Source organism: Bombus huntii, chromosome 13 (assembly GCF_024542735.1).
Source record: "Bombus huntii isolate Logan2020A chromosome 13, iyBomHunt1.1, whole genome shotgun sequence".
Classification (NCBI taxonomy): Eukaryota; Metazoa; Arthropoda; class Insecta; order Hymenoptera; family Apidae; genus Bombus; species Bombus huntii.
The window spans coordinates 222,879-245,790 of NC_066250.1; the positions used below are offsets into that span (position 1 = coordinate 222,879).

The 22,912-nt window shown below is 41.7% G+C and overlaps 1 protein-coding gene across 8 annotated transcripts in view; it reads left to right on the forward strand.

Moving 5' to 3' along the window:
- LOC126872292 (uncharacterized) overlaps positions 1-22,117 on the forward strand; it is a 46,387-nt gene extending 24,270 nt beyond the window's left edge. For 5 of the 8 annotated variants that reach the window (XM_050632043.1, XM_050632045.1, XM_050632044.1 and 2 more), the window contains 13 exons: positions 710-993; positions 7,774-7,911; positions 10,718-10,785; positions 10,866-11,158; positions 12,088-12,392; positions 14,769-16,014; positions 16,392-16,572; positions 17,087-17,220; positions 17,311-17,459; positions 17,598-17,777; positions 18,334-18,438; positions 19,037-19,237; positions 19,637-22,117. In XM_050632043.1, coding sequence (XP_050488000.1) covers positions 710-993; positions 7,774-7,911; positions 10,718-10,785; positions 10,866-11,158; positions 12,088-12,392; positions 14,769-16,014; positions 16,392-16,572; positions 17,087-17,220; positions 17,311-17,459; positions 17,598-17,777; positions 18,334-18,438; positions 19,037-19,237; positions 19,637-19,798 — 3,446 coding nt within the window. In that variant the 3' untranslated portion in view covers positions 19,799-22,117. Of the gene's footprint in view, positions 1-709; positions 994-1,147; positions 1,297-7,773; positions 7,912-10,717; positions 10,786-10,865; positions 11,159-12,087; positions 12,393-14,768; positions 16,015-16,391; positions 16,573-17,086; positions 17,221-17,310; positions 17,460-17,597; positions 17,778-18,333; positions 18,439-19,026; positions 19,238-19,636 lie in introns of those variants that run through there. The other 3 variants (XR_007691935.1, XM_050632046.1, XM_050632050.1) reach the window with 3 other exon arrangements.
- Positions 22,118-22,912: the final 795 nt, after the last annotated feature.

Genomic DNA, 22,912 nt, shown 5'->3' on the forward strand with positions numbered 1-22,912 from the left:
TATAGTGAAACAGTCTTTTTCAGTTCTTTCTATTTCTATCTTCTATAAGTCTTTTTTTGTATATTAAATATATTAAATTCTAATATATTAAACGCGTACAACGTTATACTCTGTGCGTAAGTCGTGCGTGTAATTTATACTGCGATTAATCAAGTGCGAAAAGGTAAATAGAATATCGTTTCAAGTCGAAGAAATTGATCCGAGCATCGTGTATTTGTTACCGGCGCAGCGAGGTAACGGCATGTTAAACGACAATTTGAAAATTAACGCGAACATTTCACGAAAATATATATAAAGGTAAACGTACCTACATGGTGATTTCCGATACAACGAAGCGCAGCACGGAAACACGATGAAGTTTAAACGAAGAAACATAGATTAACTCGATTACGATAATGCCGATAAATTTGCTAGAAGAGAAGACGACACCCAACGCGAATTCATTTCTCTATGGTGTGGATACGTCGAACTTTGCTCCAACTAAATGGAACTTTACGCGCAGCTCAACATCCGTTTAATCGTAATTACTCTTTTATCAGGAATTAATGTTATTTAGAGGTTGAATGTTTCGGAGACTTTTTTTTTCAGACGCGTGACAATTTTGTCCAACTTTTACGTCCTTCCATTGACTTTACTTTCGGTAACCCTTGAATCCACGAGATTCGATTCGACTCAACCAAAACAAACGTATCGTGTTTACGTGTTTCAGATGAGGAGGGACTTTACAAGCCTGTACCACCACCGAAACCGGTGCCGAACAATCAAAAGAATCAGAATGGGCAGGAGAGCAGCAGAGTGCAGACGGTAGTGGAGCAATCGTCGCGGCCGATTTCCGCTATAGAAAGGAACGTCACGTTAGACGACAACCAGGTTCGAAGTTCCGGGCAGAATCCTGCACCCGAATACAGGATGCCACCGCTCTACGGGGAGGAACAGAGCTCGAATCAGACTCAACAGGCAGCTAACTTGCAGACTCACAGCAGCAAATTTCCAGTAAGTTTGTTTCAGGCCATTCGGATATGTACCTGTTCTATTATAGTTGTGATTAATTTGCGACAGCGTTTTGAACAACCAACGAAGAGGTTCGTTCGACGAAGAGAACAAGACCAACAGCCATGTAAAAATAACACGAGCATAGGAAGAATAACGTAGAATACGGGTGGTTCCGTGCGATGCAACCACGTCACGGACAGTGGTCGCGCGTTAATTAACGATGCATATTAACGACGCGTGCATTAATTCCACGTGCGCGAAAAACCTACCTATGTTCACCGATTGTGCACTGGAACGTGGATGGTACATATGTATTATGTATATACGTATATACGTAGATAGTAGAGCACTGTTACGCTTCTATACACGCATGGCATATAGAAGTGGTCGCGGGCTGGAGACTTTTGTTATAGACACGCAGCGCATAGGCGTGCCGGTGAATTTTTACCAACACCGATAACGCGACGAGTTTCGAGGTGTAACAGACTGAATATGGCGATTCCAGTCGTGGACTTTGACTTGCAAGTCGATGAAAAAAGGAAACGCCACGGTTAGAAGTCAAGGCGTAGCGCTTTATTCGGTATGGTCTCCACCGTCGACTTTCTAGCCTTCTTCTTGTACCTCTTCTTCGGACGTTGCTGTGCTGCTGCTGCTGCTACTGCCAGCAACGAGTAAGCCAGCGTGCGAGTGTCCCTTTAATTGCGTTTTTCTCTTCCGACGGCATATCTAAGGCCGCATCTCGTTTAGAATCGTTTTTACGAATCCAAGTCGTAAATCCAAATCGTATTCACGCACGACGCTCAGTTTCGACACCTGTCACCTTTGGGTCGAACGTTTGTTGGGACGAAACGGGTAAGTACCTACTTTGCTTACACGCTGAATAGATGCTTGTCGATCCGACATGTGTACATATATGTATATAGCGCGCATACGTATACGACAAGTTTACCACTACAGGATAGGGTGGTAATCGTAGTAAAGTATGCTTTAACTTGCCCAAGTACCGACTATGCTACGAGTAAATAATCGACAGCGGCTTCTTATATATGTATGCGAAAATAAATGAAAAATGTATAAAGTTCTCGTTTTCAAGAGAACAAAGTTTAAACGTGTTCAATTACGAAACACGTGGTCTGGTACACGCGTACGATACATTTAGAAATTTATTTTTTTCGACAATGAACCATCTTTTTTTATTTATTCTTAAACGTGGTTTAAACCGTCGTCGACTATATTTACCCATGTTCGGTATTCGGTATAAGAATAATACAATTATATGAGTAACTCGGTCTCTTCTCGGCGTTATCGATAGACAAAGAACAACGCGATCTAAAGGGTAAAGAAAAGAATTACTGAGAAATATCTAGCACTTGTAATCGACGCGATATATTCGAGTAATTCGAAGAAATGTTTACAGTTTGTTAGAAACGATACAATGCTGCACATTCGATTCGTATATTAAATTATCGTGCTTTGTTTGGTGATAATGATCTTCCCGTTCTGTTCTTGATTGTATGGTAATAAGTAATTAACCGTTATTAACTTTCTCTCGTAAAACGGAGATGGTTAATTTCGCATTTCGGTGGAACATTTGAATAACAGTAGGTACGAGTGAAACAAAAGACGTAATTTATATTACGTGTAGAACGTAATAGAAAGCTCGTAAAAGAACAACGATAGGAAAATTGTTGAAAGAATTAATTTCTTGTTAACAACTCTTTCGTTATTGTTTCGCGCAGAAATATATTACACGAAGATATCTCATGATTACCACATGATATTTCGATATTTCTATTAATACGACATCGATTCTCAAATAACAGTTTAATTCGTACGGCTGCTGGTATTTTTTATAACATATCATTCACGTTTATTAGATTATCGGAAAAAGATCTGTTCGTATTAATCGTTCTTCTTTTTTTCCAACAGAAATTTCGATAATTTGTTTAATTTGTCAAACATACGCGCATTCGGAAAAGATAAAGTAATGTTAACGGTAGGATAGTATCGATATAGAGCGAATAATAAACTCGTTAAACTTGACTTTAATCTCATTGAGAAAGAACCGCTTGTGCTACATAACCAGGATACCATTCCGCAACGTTAAAACGTAGAATAAATATCAAAATTACGCCATTTTTATTCTCTCGTCTTTATTACAGTCGTTTATTACAGTCGTGAACTGTACGACGCTATATCGGAACTTGGAACTTAGCGATTGCCAGAAAAAGGGTAACAGCGGGCTTGTTAGGCAGAAATTTACATTATTCGACGACCAACGGATTCCATTTGTCAAAGTGATAAATTATCGACTAAAGAGATACGTTGTACGTTGGATGTTACAATTGCGTAGTCGAGATGTTCGATGCCAGTTCGTCAGATATAACGTAATCCATCCTATCCTTCGTTCTAGTTCTTAGAAAATAATTTTGATGGAAACGATCGATTATTTGAACTACGAGGAAAGCCGATTGTCGTGCTTTCGATTGGTTTTATCTGGAAGTTTTGTCGGAAACGCCGCGGAATCGTTTTCCTCTTAACTCGAGTTGCTATTCTTTTGGGAAGGAAAGCGCCATTGTTTGGATGGCCGGGCTTTATCGCGGCGCGCGATGCTTTGCAAATAAATTTTATCAAACGGACCGTAATAACAGGGCAGGTATTAAATTCCATAAGGGAGGAACACAAGCAAAACGTGTGAATTTAATATCCTCCTTGATGTTCCGCGGTGATTGTGTAGAAGTATATCAAAGAGACGCTCTTAAGAGCGCTTTGACATTCTCCTTTCAGCAGGAATGAAAGCATTTTATTCTGCCCGCTGCCTTCCTTCCCCTTCTACCTTGTTCAATGCTCCATTTCTCCTCTGATATCAACTTCAATCTCGGTTCTTTTTTTCCTCTGAGGATAAGCAACGGCTTTGCCTGCTGCTGGATCCTTACGGGATCGTGCGTGTGAGAAAATGGACGAGTTTTCTTTGCAAATCGAACGAACATGGGAACATGTGCGATGACTCGTTCGGAACCGAATGCTTGTCCACGATGTCTGCTGGCTGCTGGCATCAAGGGTAATGAAAATCAGATCGTACGTTCGTTAATTCGACGATTCCGTTAGCAGTTCCATACTAGAACAGCCAGTCGAACAGTAACGCGGCTTCATCCGTTTCGATGAATTTGCACTTTGAGTAATTACGAGATTATCCTTTTAAATTTTCTTATCCACACTTTTTATTTCGTATTTTTTATTTTCAAGAAATGTACAAGACGCTAAGGGCACGGTAAAAAATTAACTTTAAAAAATGCAAAAAATTATCATGGTAAAAAATTATCAAGCATTGTTTTTGTTTGCTGGATTCAATGTTATACTAAAATTGTTATTAAAAAGAAAGATATAATACAATCTTACGTATTTTTAATCCTAAGAGACAAGAAGATAAATAAATAAGATAGAGAAAGGGACAAATAAGATACGTAAATAAAACTTGAGAAAAACTTGACAAGCGCCTTAGAAATTTCTATGTTCGCTTAGACGTATAAAATGATTTTGCTACAAGACGAATTCTACTATCGTGTTTGAAATTTGTCTTACGATATAATATACTCGTTTGTTTCGCATAGATGTAACGTTGTCGCGACGATTTATTTGCCTCGTTAACTTATCGGCTGAAACAAATTGCGGATAACGCTTTTTATATAAGATTATTCGTTATAAACTTGCTTGCAACTTACTAGTGCTCGGACACAGAAGTTTGTACATTTGTTTCGATAATAGAGTTTTCTAACGTAAAATGTGAAATATCGTTGAAGGACGAAATGTTTTTGTTGTATCTCTCGTGATACGTAGTATTCGTTAATAAATTACATTAATTACATTCGTTAATTACTTGATCAATTAAAGACAACCATTAAAGACAATCTCGTAAGAACGAACGCGTTTATCTCACGATAGAAATATGCGTAGAGATGTTTTGAGCTCCCTTTTTTATACCAATTTCGCTTAATTTCATGACACAGCGTTCTACGTTACGATACACTTTCTAAAATTTCTTTACAACTTTAGCGGTCGTTAATAAATATCGTTGTCACGCTTGTCATCCGTGTCAAGTCGGCGTGTAACGATATCGAAATAATATTTCGGACGAAATAAATCGAAAGGAGTCTAAATTGGACGTTAAAATGTATTACGATGTCAAAATGTCAACGTCAACAACCTAAATCTTACTAGCTTGATATCTTATTTTCTTACCCACATATATTCCATCGTCGTTTCTTTATCCCATCCCCTCTTTCCTTCCTTTCACTTTCGTTGGTCAACTCACGAGAAACCATATATATGTTTCTTCACTTTGTTTTCTATCGTTCTTCTTTTCGATCCTCGTTAATCCCATGCTACAAACGAGTTAAATATTTTTCTTCCGAGCAGTCTTTACAGGGTCGCGCGTTTTATTCGTTGTTTGTTGGAAAATCGTTAGAAAATTGTTAAAAAATTGAAACGTAGCGTAGCTACGATTTTGAATCAATTTTCCTTCGATTAGATATCTATTTTCCAACTATTCTGGTGTTTCGAGGAAAGTGAAAGTCACTGTAGCGTAATTTATTGCCTGCTTGTATATTTCCTGTACTATCGTATTTTCGGTATACGTTTAATATAACACGTTATACCGTATCTTGGATAACATCTCAGGTGATCCGTCATAGTGCGTCCACTCAAGTACAACTAATTCGTCTTGTTAATTGGAAACAGAGGAAGAAGAGTGGTAAATGATAATCGTAAGAAAGAAGAGAATCGATAACGATTTAAAATTAATATCGCGAAACGATACTGTTAAGTTAACAACGATCTAGTTATTGCGGCGAAAGGCAAAGCTACTACGAAGCTACTAAAAGCTTGCGAAAACGAGCCTATTTGAAGAAATACCATACAGATGGTCGTGAGACGAAGGTGATGAAAAAGGAACCAAATGGCTAATATTTAACGCCATAGCGCATCGTTTCGTCCCAGAAATTCGTTTCTACCTTTCCGGTAGAAAGCAAAATAGCATCGGATTAATTGCCGTCGTCTCGGACTTGACAAGATACCGTCGCTAACACGTATGTTCCACATTCTACTTACGCATTGCGCAGAAGATGTTGGGTGAAATCTTCGGTAACAGTTCGTTGTAAGTACGTTCGTTACGTTCTTGGGAAAATTCTCAGAGATTCTCCAGCCAGACAAAGCGAGCATCATACTTGCGTACCGTTTACCGGAAGTTGGGAAGGGGGTTGCGATAGCCGTTTAGATACATCACTTTTCCCCGTGGATCGGCCTCGCGAAGCGAGAACAAATCGGAACAATTGTCGGTGACGACATCCTACTTCTACGCAAATTCGCTATTTTCGTCACTTGGCGAACTTGTCTTTGGCACCTTTGTTGTACCCGCCGACAATCGTGTTATGTATTCCGCGCATTTAACTGTTTGCGAATTATTCAGCCGATCTTTCGTGACTTGGAAATTCTCGTCTCGTCTCGTCGCGTTTCGTCTCGTCTCGTCTCGTCTCGTCTCGTCTTGTCTCGTCTTGTCTCGTCCCGTCCCGTCGAGTTTCTCTCGGTAGCTGCTCTCCGTGAAACCGCCATGCTGCAGCTAATTAAACGCAGTGATCGTGTTGTACAGTAATATTTTGATTACTCGTGTAACTGTAACTTAACGAACTGGTAAATATCAAATATTTATTTTATTCCAAAATCTTAAATATTAATTTTATTCCAATAAAATTCCAGAGTATCGTACATACTTTACTACGACACATATTTTAGAGAGATGAGAGGCGAGAAATTTCAGAAAATACTTGTCTAACAAGAATGTAAGACGATGCAAGAGGAACAGTTTCACATACATACGTAACGGTGAACTCGTTTCACGGGCAACGAACTTACCGAGAATTTTCCTGTTCTCTTTATTTCTCCTTTCTTTTCTTTGTTCGTTTCGTAGCAAATTATACTACAGAAAATCATGCGGAAGCATGCACAGAAAATTGTTCGTAAACAGCGCACGCTATCGAACGGTGTTGATTAGGCGTGTTCATTGTCTGTTGCAATAGCTCTCTCGTTTTTATCACGCTTGCTTTCTTCTGACCGATGCGCTGCGCTGCGATGCGCTGCGATACGCTGCGATGCGATGCGATGCGATGCGATGCGATGCGATGCGATGCGATTTCAAGGCGAGTTTAGTTCAGTGACACCCCTTTTTAGACGCATTATATGCACGCAAAGAGCGGCTGATTGGCGAGCGGTGCTCCTGTTCTCGACGTTGTTTGGAAAAATCGAGTAGGTAGCGTGAAATCGAGACCGAGAAGCAACGCGACGTTTACGATGAGAAATCCTCGTTGAAAACATTGCGTCGTCTTAACGCGCATCGGTCGATCTTGCTTCCGTTCCGACTTTTTATCATCGAATCTACCTACGTTTTTATGGTAATGTGTAATCGAACTGCAATTCGTTCGCTCGTCAAACGTACACCGCGTCTATACAGACTGGACAGGGTGGTGAGAAAATTATATAAACGAACAAATTTCTCGGACGATCGATGGTGAAATTGTACGCGATTTACCAACGCTATCGGATCCTTTGGATATTGCAGAAAATTTCCTTTAATCGTATCGTTGTCTTAAATTCACGGTGGTTATTAATAGCGAAGTTAAGATTATATTTACTAATAAATTGGCAAAATAGACAAAGCGAATGATTAACACGGAACACACAGAAATAAAATTGAGAGTTAACGATGAGAATTACATATTTCGTTTATAGATCGAACGCGAGGTTGTTCTGTCGTCGGGAGACAAAAATTCCAAGATTCCCATTCTACACGAGTACAAACAAAGAACTGCCGGTAGAGTGGCGATTGCACCGGATGCTCCGATCAAACAACAGGCTTGGGTTCAAGAGGTAAGCTAATTCTCTTGTTAACGTTTGTAATGTGCTGGTAAGACTGGCTGGAAACAGTCAAATTTCTTACGTAACGTGGTCGACTGTTGGCACTAGATGCGATAACGTTACTCCGACATAGCTTATTAATATGTAAGAGTATACACCGTGAAACAATGTGATTTAAGACGAGCAGAGTTTAAAACGCGGGATATGTTTTATGCTCGTTGGTCGCTTAATTACAATTTATAATTGCCAGAAAATTTAACTATGACTAGCGCCACAGTATCTCTTATAAGGTAGAGAGAAAAGATTCGTGTTTCATTTTCACGGAATATCTTTTAAAAGCTTCCATTACCTCTTGAGTTTTGAATCTTTGGCATACGAGTCGAACCCTCTGCTTTTCTAATTCGAAAAGCATCGGTTAATCGTACGAAGGCACAGGTATGGGGCAAATGGACGCCAATTCGCAGAGATGGTCGAATCGCGATCATTACGAAATCTTTTCATTGACCGGCGATTGGCTCGCGCGCGTGCAACTCGTACAGCGATCGGGCACCTACGTGAATCGCTGGAAATGCGAGTAGGTGTCGTTAATGCACGTGCTACGAGGTACTATTCCACGATCGTAGGTTACAAACGGATGTGAGAGTCATATAGCGTGTGCAAAGAACACGGAGAATTATCGTCGGATCTGCGTTCAGAGTGCGTTCTTTCTTTGTCGTTCTGGCACAGAGACGGCGTGTTTAATTTATTTTAGATTCGTCGATGAAACGCTGACACGGTTCGAACCGAACGATCCCACCGATCTTATTCTTTAAGTTGTTTCTAACGTGCCGGATAATCGCGTCATACGACGATCTTCGCGCGATTCAACGTTTCTTTGTTACGGCATTTGTCCTATAATCACCATGGTAAATAGCGATATGTGCGCGTGCTTTTCACCGTAAAACCGAGCTATTGTTTTTACGATGTAGGCGTCTTGCGAATCTATTACCTGCTTCCCTTGCTTCGTTTCATGACGTACGTATGCGCGTACATAAACGTTCGCTAGGAAACGATTAGTAAGAACTAGCTAGCTGTCCTAGTTAAGAGGAAATTCGTATCGTAGGCGATTAGAGGCATGTCTTGTTGCAGCTGCCAGTACGATAAGAAAGCGCGCTTACGATCTTTGCCGAAAAGACGAAGCGCGTGTTAGTTAGCATCCGAAATACGTAAGCAGATGTTTTTGTCCTACTCGAAGCCTGATTGTTGTCTGCGTCTTCAAGTGCGTAAACCAGGTTCGGCTTACGACGAACGGAAAATATACCTGATCCAACGTATTATTGGGAACGACTCGTAACATTTTATATTCGTACGTTAGATTTGGCGTAGCGTAATCCTCGACACGGCAGCTGTGCAGGGACCATAAGTCAGAAAATCTTTTTTCGTATGCACGAAGCGTGCGATGGAGCCCTACGGGCGAAACTTGGCTCTGTTCTCTCTTCCCTGCCTCTCTCTCTTCCTCTATCCTTCTGATTGACAGTGTCAGTTGTTATTCCAACCACATCCCTTCCTAAGAACCAAAGGATTCAGTCCGACAACTTTGAAATTCCCTCTGCGGTTTAAACGGACACGCTGCCATTAGCTGCCCGCTGTTCTCTTCGACGGAGAATTGTTTTCGGTGGATTCCGGCAGATTGCGTCGAGGGTTTCCCTAACCAACGCGACGCCTTTCCTCCGGTGAGAAGTGTGCTTCGCCTCGTCGGTTTCGAAATACTCGATAAGGCGAACAGTTCGGATATCTTTCGATTATCGGTGTCGGTAATCGATAATTTCTTATTTTCATTTGAAAAATAACTTAATTTCACGTCGAGACCAAGCGTATAACACATGTTCAAAAGCGAACGTACAATATATATATTTGATCCGTATATTGTAGAAAATTTCGCGAGTAACCGATAATCTGCTCTTATCAACTCTTATCAAGCTTACGTTAATTATTACTTGTAGTAATCGAGCGAAGAATTGGATTAAGAATGGAAGGGACGGGCGACAGAGGACAAAAATTTCAATGGAAAAGCTTTTTAATACGGAAAAACTTATTCGAGCGTCGGGATAACCTTGTTAAAAGGAGCAATTGCACGGGTTGTCGCCGAGTTAAAAAGTCCAAAGTTGTAGCGACTGAGCCGAGCGATTTAATAACGTATCGCACACTTTCCCTTATAGCGTGTTACGTAAAATGTCTCCACGCTGGTTAATCGCTTGTCCGTGTCCCGTAGCAAAAGTTTCAGGTGCTTCTCAATCGCTTTATCCGCCGACGCTGTCGAGCGTTGGCTGCCAATGACTTTTCTCTGATGCTAATTGCACGAAGCTCGAGGCTCGACAACCGTACATGGCTACCGATAAATTGATACTGCCTGGTGCCGAATAATTGAATTTGTTAGGTTGCTAGCGTCCGGTGTTTGTCATCGTTGCAGTATGTACGGCGAGTATCGCGTAATTGGATCAGACTTGTTTGTTCGAGCATATGCCAATGGTAAGGGATATCTAATTTGTTTACCACAGGCATGATAATTCAGCCTGAACTTGTAACAAAAGGACGAAACGACATAGAGTATGAAATGGTTAATAAGTTGAAGCGACTAGGCAGCTGTTGTCATTTTTGCCGCACTTTTAACTTTTTTAGTATTTTAAAGTATTACTTTAACATACTAGATTAACTTTTATTTTTCATTTCATTTCATAGCACGTGTAACTTTCCACGAGTGTGAAATATTAGTCGACTAGGTGGATAACACGGAGAGATAAGAGCTTGAGAGGTAACTACGATGTAAACGATTTTTCAGGGCACTCAGATGCAAGAAGTGAGACAGGAGGGTCAAGCCAGGAGTTATCAGCCAGCGGAATCTTACGCGTAAATATCTACCTGTATCGCGCCGCACTCGGTGAATCCGAGAATTGATTTTCCCCGATAAAATCGCAATTTCTCCGAAGGTCGACGTCGGCTGCATCGGCGCCAAGGACCACCAAAATCGACGAAGACAAGAGCAAGTCCATTTCGAGAACTTATCACACGATCAAGGACATGATATCGAGCCGTTTCGGGCAGAGTCGCAAGGATGCCGAGCCGGAACCGGAAGCGAGTTTGAACAATGTCACGGAAGAACTGAGAAAGTCCAGCAGAAGCATCGATGAGGAGGAGGCGAAGAAGAAGGAAGGGATTTATGGGAAGCCACGGGCACAGGAACCTCCTGTTAATATGCAGCAATATCCAAAGAACGCATGCGGTGAGTATTTTATATCCGGGAAATATTTCATGTAGCAACATCGTGCCGATTCTCTCTGAATTTCCACTAAAAACACTGTCTTTCCGAAACGTATCGTACTACGATATTGCGAGATTCTCACGGTGGTAATTTGTAATTTTGTAGTTTGCGATTAAAGTCGAAGGTAAGATGGAGCTTCGATGCTAAACAGCGTATCTTTGGTATTTTGCCTCTTGAGCCACGCCACCGGTGTAATTCTATATTATAGTAACAGGACGATCCTCTCGCTGTTAATTAACTAGAAGCCATAGCGTTACAATGTTGCCGCAGCGATGATTAACGCTTTGCCTTTATACAAGATGATCCGTCATCGAAAGTCAATTTCGGTGTGCTGCGTTACGGCATGTGCGTGCACGTAAAATGTAAAATGGAAATAAGAGAGCGTAGTCGGCGGTATGATTGTCGGCACCGCCTTCGAGCCTGCTAGTTAACTAGCAAGAGGATCACCGGTTGTAAGGCAATGGGTTAATCTTGAGAACACGCTATCGATCTTCGATGGCATCCCACGCGATACAGCTAAATGATTTTTACGTACGATTAGATATAATTAGGTTTGTCATGTAGAGATCGGTGGCTATAAATTATAAACAGGCAAGACAAGTTGAAAATCGGAAAGTAGAAAATCGATCGATTGGATGTTCTTCGTATCCTCGGTATCCTTTTGAATTCCACGCGATAGACGATAGTTGTGGCGATATCCTATTTTCCATTGATATTTCAACGACAGGTTTGAAATAAAATTGCATTTTCGGACTACTCGGCTACTTCGCGTATACACGTAAAATGTAACGGGGGGGGAGAAAAGGTATCGAAACTGCGTAAAAATTGAAATTAACCCGCTCGCAATGTAACAGACAGTGACATTTATTTAACGCTTGAACCTGATTTAGGTCAGTACGGGCACTCGTATAGTTACCTGAGCAATCAACAGAACGTACCGCTTCCTGGACAACTTCAACCTACGTCACAGATTCAACCCAATTTACCAGGCCAAAGTGCTCAGCTTCACGTGACGCATCACGCTCCACCTGGAGGAGTTCAAACGGTCCATCAAACTCAAGTTCCTGGTTTTGGCCAATCAGCGACAGGTGGCCAGCAGGTGCAAAATGTTGCGAGGGAATACGTTGTTCAGGGACCATCTGGATTGCCGAGTCAGCAATTGCATCAAGGACTTCATCAGAGCCCTCAGAACCAGGTAATCTTTGATTTACTTCCGCGCTCTGTGAATCGCTTCTCAATGCCGGTAGACAGCATTGGTTTCGTTTCAAACGGCTTTAAATTGCTCGCTCGAGTCGAAAGTTCCATCGACGAATGTACACATAGGAAGTACCTAAACGTGAAAGTTATTACGCGGAAAATTACTCGTATAGTCAGCGATTTCCATGTAATATGGAATTTAGTTTTGCAATTTAATTCTATCGAATTCTTAGATTAGATTTAATTCCGTTGGACTTGTGTTACACCGATGCAAATATCTCGACGCTTCGCTCTACTATCGACGATTATCCGCGATACTAAGTAGCGACTGGCTACGATAATTATCGTAAACCATCGTTTTACAGATTCATCGGAATTACAAAAATTGCATATTTAAAGCAAACGAGTATTCATTCGCATGTATCTTACGTGTTGAGATTCAAACGTGTCCTGTCAATGAAATAACCGGTTTCCTATAAAATACGACTAGTACCGACTTTGAATAAAGCGAAAGACGTCGTTCCGTCGTCTGACAGCTTTTAATTTCATTTCATCGAACGTATGAAAAAGTCGTTACGTTTTCGAGTGAACTATTTTCAATCGCTCGCATATTTTCATTTATTTTCACGTTTCTATGTTTTATCTCGCTTCCTAAATTGCGTACGTACGATGTATATGTTTTTTTTTTTTTTTTTTTTTTTTTTTTAATATGAAAGCACACCTGTTATATCGAAGTGGCGAACGGGAGTTTATTGCACGTCGAAATAACGACTCTATGAAAAAAGGAAAAAGGAAGAAAATACGAGAAAATTTCGTTGGGTTCCGTTCTTAATTAAAAAGCTGGAATACGGGGAGGATATGTTGGAAAAATTGTTTCGAATCTTTGACATTGCGACAAAAATTGCAGTTTGTAACTGACACGTTTGTAGCGCGTGATTCGCGACGTTATTCAAGGATTTGTATCATAGCGCATAATCGTTCATTTATTTGTACAACGTATAACAATTATATAGGTTGTCATTTAAAATATACCAAAGGCCAAGTTCGTACATTCTTCGTGATAAAAACATGCGAACGATGACAAATGACGAATTGGAATGGTAGTTTAGTAGTTGTATTTCGGATCCGCGACCATTGCCAGCCAAAGCAATCAACTTGTTTCCCAGCAGTTATCGATCGTACGTTTCAAATATTCAACGAACATATTTCCCCGTAATACGCCTTTATTCGCATCGATTTGTTCGCAAATGAAATTTTCAGACGTTTCTCCGCTTTCCCGCCTCTCCGCTTCTCTTTTCAAGGTCTTATCCGTGCAAAAATTGTGTTTCGTGGAAAGAACGATCGAAACGTTTCGGATACGCGCCAGGCGTCAGGTAAAATCGCCGATGGTTATTTCCGGTGTAACCAGCGGAAAGGTTATTTTTACGTAAGTAAGGGTAACCTTCTCCTCATATAAATTCAGAAAGGGCAATAACGCGACACATACGTGCTATTCAAATAGCCGGTGCACGTGATACGTGTTCCATATTTATGCCATCTAAAACCGACCACACACAGCACGATGCACTGTGCGTATAACTCTCCAAATTTATCGATATCCCGATGTAAGACGTCGCGTCGGTTGGTTCATTCATAAGTTCCTTTTATAAGGAGCGGCGAGAATCTTTCCCGTTGTCCTTTAGTCCGTCGTTTTCCCGACGAACTCGCAGACAGGCATCTCCGATAGATCGTTATTTTTCTCGAAACGCGCTCACGTGACTCATCCGCGTGAAACATCTGAGATAATATACGCGTTGTAATAATACGCGTTACCGAAGACGATCAATTAGAGTAATTGGAGAAAAACGAGCAGGACGCTGCGAGTGGCGTTCGTAATTAATACGTAAAATAATTAATGGGAATGCAAATTGCTGTTAGAGGGAGGAGGTAGTGAAAAAAGTGTGGACACGTTCGCGTCCTGTTGCTTTCGTGCTCGAGACCGGAGTAAACTGACGAATCTCCTCCGACATATAGGTATATGTAAGTAGGTATAGGCAAATAAGTAGTTATCTATGCCGAGGGCGTAAACGGATACGAAAATTTCAATGGCAAGAAATTTCTGTGACATGGCTATCGATTATGGTCGCCTGCCGTGACCCTTGATATTGTTCGATATCGTGATTTTCCGTTATAATCTTTCTTATTACTTTTCTCACTTTGACGTAGCTTTCGTGGTACTTGGACGATGACGTATATCGTATATCGTTATTTACGTATTACGATAACATCGTATATCGATTTAGTCGTTTAATTTAGTCGGTTAATTTAGTCATTTGCTCGAGGTTGACAGCTGGATGAATTTATCGGGATTAACGGGAGCGATTTTGGAAAACAGGGCCAGAGCACGCAGATGCAGAAACCTCATGGTCTAGGCGTGCAGCCGCACCAGGTGGGGAACGCGGCGATGCAACCGTCGAATCAAAACTTCCAGAGTGCGCAACAATTGTTGCATCAGAATCAGAGCCATCATCAGAGTCCGAGATTCGCGCAGCAGCACGCACAGAACATGCATCAACGACAACTGATCCAGCAGATGCATCAGCAGCAGCAGCAGCAGCAGCAGCAGCAGCAACTGGTCGGACAGCAAAATAGCCAAACCAGCGGCGGCGGCAGCGGCGGCGGAGGCGGAGGCGGAGGCGGCGGCGCCGGCGTCAGGAACGTGCAGCAAAGCTATTTCTCGAACAACGTGTCTTATCAGCAATACCAACAAGCTCGACAAACCATGTCAAGATCTCAGATCGATCTACCGAGCACTTCCAGACAAGCTCAAGAGCTGAGGCTGCCCGGACAGGAAGTGTATTACCATTATGCTCAAGGTCGACCGAGGTACGGTGTACCGCAAGTCTATATGAAAGCCGAAAGTAACCAGGAAGCAGAGTTTCAGCGACGAAACTCGACGAAAGGTATCGAGAAGGCGGCGTCCCAGCCGCAACTTTCGTACGAGGACGAAAGGTCTGGCTGCGTTAACGAACAATCGAGAAATCCGGTTGACGGGTTAAAAACTCTTACGGTGGATCCGTTGGACAAAGAAAGATACGAGATTACGGTGGAAGATCGTGGACAAGGGGAATTCAGGAGAAGCGATTCTCAAAGGAAAGACGAGTATCGGCCGGAAACCAGCTTCGCTATTCGCAGAGACGATGCCGTTAGGTGTTCGAAGAGGGAACAGGAACAGCTAGGAGTGGCCGCCGGTCAGGAAAGTCAGGAGTCGGAAGGAACTTGCGTGCAAAAAAGAATCGAAGAGTTGCAGAAACGAGCCGAGGAGAATCATTACAACGGAAAAATGTCGAAGGATAGTATCGAAACGGACGTGGGTAGGAGTTCGTGCGGGTCGAAAATTGGAAACGGCGAGCCTCTGAAGAGGATGGAGAATCAATACGCAAAGGATTGCATAGCGAAATCGGAGGCAAGGAAAGACGAGCTGGAACACGGTATCAGCCGATTGAAAATCCAGAATCAGGGATCTGGATCGGATTACGATAAAGCTGGACAGAGTTCCTCCAATGTTGATTCGGGAAGAGGATCTGCTGTTTATTCGAGCGGAAGACGGCCACCACCCGAAGACCAAACTCACCCCCCAGGTTTGTTACTCGCCAACCTTGCTAGAGTCTCGTTAAGTCGCCACGATAAATATTTCACCGTATCTCAAAGTGTGTATATATATATATATATATATATATATATATATATATATATATATATATATATATATATATATATATACACTTAAACGGTAGAAGGTAGGTAATCCTAGCTTCCTCTAGTTTTAGTCAGACTTGTAGAATACGTATACGTCCGCATCTGTGTCGTGCAAATGTTTCCTCGATGATTACGAATATGACTGACGATCGAATAATCGGTAATCGACCGCGTAGTTGCGCGTAATCTGCGCGTGTAAACGTTTTGTCGCGATTCTAAAATTGTACTTATAATTACGTAGATTTACTCGAACTTACAGTACAGGATTCCGAATGGGTGGACATAGTGGAGTCGGAACTGAGAAGCATTTTAGAACCAAGAGACGTCCCCGCGATGGCGCATTCCACCCTGTCCGAAAGTGTATCGTCGGTAACGCCACCTCTACCGCCGCTTTCACCCCATGAAAGTCCCAGAACATCGAGAAATCGATACTCGGCGAGGTAACGCTACTTCAAACAGATCCTCTTCGTCCCGTAACCGATGTCGCTTCCGGTCACTGGTCCAGGGTTGCTTCCGATTATTTCTGGCCTTCGCGTACATCGGGGCACCGATACGGGTCTGCTAAAATGGATCCGCAACCAACCGATCGCAAACTGTCGACAAACGTAGGCAGACGGGTGTGCTCGTTTTAGGAACAACCAACCTATCGGGAAACCAGAATTTTTGTTTCTCTTCCTATTTCGACGCGTAAAATATCCTTCGAGATGCCGCCAACCGTAGTTGCGATAAAGAATATTCCAAGAAACGGAAACCGGTTACCGTTCCAAACGATTATTCGATCTAGGAGATACGCTTTTGTACGTAAAGGTCGGTTGGTTTCGCTGGTCGATTACGGCAGTCGCGTTAACGATGACAGAGTATCCCATCGAAATAACTAATCTTTGCCAGTTTAACCGTCCTCTTAGCATGCGATTCTTGGCAATGTTAACGGTCACGTATTTGTGGGCCTTGTAGCTTACCATACGGATCGAAACCCAATTACAACGATTACAGCAAGGCTATAGAGAAAAGAAGCGGGTTCCCGGGTAGTTCGAAGCATCGTGGTGCGTCTACTTCCAAAAAAGATGCTGCGAAGAAATTCTCTCATCGTAAGTAATGTTCGATTTTCTTCTTTGCGCGTATTTTTCACCATCGTTACTTTCCTCCTTAACGACTCTATACGACTATCGTTTATTTAGTTTTCGGTGTAGAAGCAGCTGACTTGACTTCGACCACCACTGGACTCGATTTAGACTCGATGCTGGATAGAAGCGATTCCGATTTAAGTACAAACGACGCAAGAACGATTAGAAAGCAGTTGGAAGGTCTGGAAAATATGTACAGCGAGGTGAGACAAGTAGCAACTTACGTTGGTGTAGTTGTCACAAATTAACCGATGTACAAACGTTAAATCGTACTTGTAACTTGCACCTGTAACATGGCGATACGAACAGCTGTAGTAAAATAGGATTACTAACGATCGCAGGTACTGAAATTGCTCGGCGGAAGTGTGAAAAAAAGACGGAAGGCCAGAGGTCTGGCCAGTTACGGTTCCGTCTCATCGTTGCCGACGTCGTCCGTTTCATCGAGACCTGTTACAAGGCACCATGATAAACGTAGATCCCACGCGATCGACGACAGAATGAAGAAAGCCAAAGACATAAAGGTCGGTTCGATTAAAGACGCGTCGCGTCCATTTCACCATCTTGGTATCATTTCCATCCATCTTTCGCGAATCTTCATCGGCCGTTCATTACCGTTTACCATAGATTCCGTTAGCTAATTTTACTTTCTAAAACGGCATTTTGCTTTTCGCGCGAATCCTCTTTATAGTGGTCTTTACTGTTACTTAATCGCGAAACTTTATCGCCGTACTTGGTGTATCTGCAAGACGTGTGCATAAGGTTTCGTTTAAACGAATCAAGGTAGAATGATATCGTTTACGGAAAGGAGCGTCACGCCACACATGTCGCAATCCGTTACTTGGCGGCCGGTGTTTTATCACACTTACTATCGTAATTTTCATTATATGAAAAATGAAAATGCGTCGTACGAATTGTGTGAAATTAAACGGTCGATTTCGATATGGAGAGATGAAATTTTTTTGATACAATTGTATCGAAGAATAAATAGATAAAGTTCTCGTTCGCAACACAAATTAAAGCTGGATGATCTATTTTCACGGATACGCGGCCGATTAAGCATTGTCCTTGCGTTTACAGAGCATTAACAAACGGTTCCAACGACTAGAATCTCACGTAGTGACGCTTGCCAGATCGGTGGCACACTTGAGTTCGGAGATGAGGACGCAACATTTGATGATACAGGTGAGAGAATCTGGTTAACGATTTAAAAACGCTTAGCTTAGAAGAGATCTTTAGAAAGACGAGATTTTCAGTTATTTTTACGTACCGCTGTATGCAGTTTATTTCTCATCGTACATATATCGTACGTATAAGCATATGCGAGCATTGGCAACTTTTTAAATACTTGGAGTTTAAAAAGCAACATGCTCGACAATAAAGGAAACTCGTTTCGTACGGAAAGTTCTTTTATCGATGCGTGTCGAGTTTGCAATTGGAAAGGCTTTCGCATCGAATCAACAAAAACGAAATAAAAATGAAATCGAATGATCGGTAATGAAATAAAGACGAGGACGATTCAAAGGCGCTGTTTACATGGTCAGTTTCTTTAGAAATTCTTTAGCTACGTATATGCATACGTAGCTAAGTAGCGAAAACACGGTTTCTCATACACGGTATAGTTGAATCGAAATGAATTTGTCTAAAACTGTTATCTAACGACTTGTTGTAACAAAATCGAGTGCAATCGGACATAGGAGGGAACGTGGGAAATAGGAAGGAGCGGTATAGGCGGTGAAGCGAGTGAGAATTTTCGAAACTCACCACTACCAGGTATTCGCAGGAAATGGAGAACATAAGGGGCGAGATTGCTGCACTCAGGACTCAAACGAGCATGGCAATGGTGAGGTCGCAGTCTCAACCGCTGATCAAGGATTCCGAGCTGCCGGCTCTTTCAAATCCTTCGAGGGTGAAAAAGCTCACCAAGTTCTTCGGCACAGAACCACCGCTCATCAGACTATTCCTCAGGGAACTTGGGTATGAGGTAGGTAATTCGAATTACCGCTGCTTTCGTTTCTAGTCGTATCAATGTTTCTAATCCGATCGATGGAATTATCGATTCGCGCGTTTATCCACGAAATAAGCGTTATTAAATGAACGAATCGCGATGAATCGCAGAGCAAATTTTCAAAAGATACTCTCTTTCCCTAATCCCGATTAACGTCGGCGATCGACATAGCGTCGAAGAAATTTGCGCGACAGATATTTCCATTTGAGTGGTTCGCTGCGTGTACCGATACTTTTATTCGTTGAAATCGACGCAACGGTGCGAAAAGCGGCGCAGACGCCTCGTACCTGCGATTCTTTTTTTACCGCGTTATCAGACACGACTAAAATATCATTTTTCGTTTTCTTTCGATTAACCAAATTGAACGTGTCCCAGAAATATGCAAATGCGTTTGAGAAAGAAAAAGTCGGTATGGTAGAGCTTCCCTACCTAAGCGAAGAGAGGTTGCAAAAAATGGGTGTTCCCTTGGGACCAAGGCTGAGGATTCTGCAAGAAGCGAGGATATCGGTGTGTAAGGATCCAATTTACGTTGTGTGAGTGCCACGGAACGCGTTGTTCTCTGCAAGCCAACGCAGCCAACTCCGAGCAGGTACATCCGGAAGCCGCCGAAGGAGAATCTTTATCCTTTCGTTTTTTAATACGATCGTGTTTCTTCGAGTTTTCAGGTTTCATCGTTATCCGTTCGAACGCTTTCAACGATCGGTTTTGAATAGCGAAGCGCGACGTTTCCGATTTCACTCGAAAGACGAGCCGATTTCCCTGATGGAACGATGAAACGATGAAACAATGAAACGTTAAAGCGGACGACTATTCGCTCGAAAAGTAAATTAACGTTTGAAAAACATGCAAGTCTAACGACGAAATAAATTAAATGTTCATTGCGAGTTCATTGTATTAATTACGAGTCGTACAGGCGTATAGTACTAAACGTATGCGAACTTCGATTATCGTATCGTATATTACAGATAACGCGTATTGTTCTCGACTGTAGTATTAATACGTAATAAGTATAATCTGCAATGTATCGCGTTTAATACGTGCTGGATAGAACGCGCGTCAGAAACGTATCGACCATTTAAGTTTTCCAGTTAAGATTCCGTTATTCGTCAACTTGCTTTGCTTCTAATTTTGCTTCCGTAATTTATTATAAATTATTAGTAAAGCGAGCACATCGATACGCGTATAATACTTATGTATTGTCATGTATAATTGGCTGAATCGTTGTCGGATATCTCACGTATCCGTGATATACGCGACAAATACATAAAAGAGCAGTTACAAATACGAAGAAGCGTTGTAGGAAAAGCATCGTCTATCTCTATACAGAAAAGAGGTAATCGTTTAATTAACGGTAAAAACAATTTTTTACCGTTGACAGTCGATTAAACGAACGTTCAATTGTAATAACATTAGCGTAACTTTTTATTTTGTACACTGCACCGTACAATTACGGTTAATCGATCACCTAGGATGGTACGGATAAAACATGTTTTCTTAGGCGGACCGTGCGTGCGCTGGATTTGTTTTCTTGCTGCGATCGATCGGTCCGGGTCGGTGGAACGGTTCGACTCGATCCTCCCGATTGAGAACAAGCTCGAGCAGTTAACGTGAACACGCATTGAGAACGAGAAGCAAAAATAGATTTGCCAAAGAGACGGGAGAACGTCGCCGATGAAGTGGTGTGTGGTGTGTTGGTGGAGATTGTCGTTCGAGGAAGCGAGTGAAATTTTCTTCCCAAGTGTGATGATGTTTTGACTCGTAACCATTCGACAACTATTATTTCAGCTTTCCAGCTAAATATCTCGGTTTTTTAAAACTCCAACGTTGCATCCAACGTTTTCGATCGCATGGTCGTAAATGATTTCAGTTTTTCTATGTGTTGCGTCTCTAAGAGATTCTTGCGATCGATGTAATTTGTCAAATTTTTCTACGTTTCTGCGTTTCTACGCGACATCGTTGCGTCTACGCGATGAATTTCTAGTTGCGATCTCTTCGGCTATTTATTTGCGATTTCCTATTTGCTTTCAACGATCGAACCACGGGTTTTCCTACCCGTTTCTCGGTAAAGTTTTAAACGATGAAATAATCGGACAGTGATTTGCAACTGGAAGTAAATAAAATAAAATCGCGTTGAAAAGCATCGGCGGTTTCGATAAAAGTTTGCTTCTCGAGAGAATCGATCGTTCGAATAAATGAATTTGTCGTCGTGTGAAAAAGCTGGAAAAACAAGCAGTTTCGATTACGGTCAAACGACCACGCACACACACAGGAGCGCACGCGCGCGCGCATTACGGTGATACCAAAGAATCGATACCTGCTCCTCTGTAATGACGATTGCTCCAACAAGAAGGACAATCTCACTGCGAATGACGCGGATTATGTAAAAAGACGACACGCCGCTTCGGTTCTCGATCGATATCAACAATCGATATCGAATTCACGTGACATGTGACTTACAATTAGCGTTAACAGTAAATTTCACATTGATTTCATTAATCGATTAATATTCATAGGTTCGATAAGTATTTGTTACTAAGCATCGTTACATGTTGCACCTTTCTAACATTTATTTCTACGTCTAGTAATATATCTTTATGTCATTGAATTGATTTTCTAGTTGGTGCTATTCGACACTGCCCGACGAAACTTTTACAGTTTCTGACGAACGTCGACGCGTTTACGCCGAATTCTGTACAGTTAATCGTTTGTGAGAACGTTTCGTTAACGACACGATTAATATTTGTATTATTATAAGTTTATTATTATTTTGTTAAATCTTGTATGTAATAAACAAGTGAAGAGAGCCATACGATGGTTCAATAAATCGTTTATTTAATAAATTATTTACACACGCTAGTTCGACGAACGGATCTGAACGAAATATGCAGCATTCCAATATTTCAAAGCATATACGTGCTTGATTTAAGCGTTTCCAATGCGAATCGAGGAGATTGTAAGTATCTTTGTGCGAAAATGATGGAAAGCTAGAAAAATTGCCAACGTTTTCTCTGGAAATGATTCAAATTACAAGCGATCGTTACCGAAATTGTTACCGAACAAAATTTTGTGACCGAATGAAATCGAATTTAACTGTAAAACGTCGTATTTTTCCAACCCTTTCCTAAATATATTCGATCAGCTTATAAATTTGAAATATTTGCTTTTCTGCTGAAAAATTTGTATTTTGCCGGCTGCTATTTGTTTAGCTGCTATTCGTAAACTGCGAGTTGTTCGCGACGAATCTTGTTCGTGATTCGTACGCATCTCCGTCTCTATTTCTGTTTCATTGGAAAAGTAAGAGCCAAAGCGCGCTGTCCACGAAAACATCTTCTATTCTAAATTCTAAACTATCCGCCGACTAGTACCTTGTGAATCAACCGGTTCTTTCAATTGAATAATTGCATATTAGCTGTTATAACGCACGGTGTGCGGCGTATGGACCAAGTGATCCACTATTACGGCCCCAGCCATCGGACTAGCTCTAATCGACACTGCGAATAATAATTATTTCGTTTATCTCGTCCATTTACATTTTACGCCATCGATCCTATCTTCTTCCAATTGCTCGTTCCAACTGCGGTAAACGCTTCGTTGCTTCATCGTTCGAGTCGTTGCTTCTCCGACGTTTCAACGTCGTTGTTCAGTTTCGGC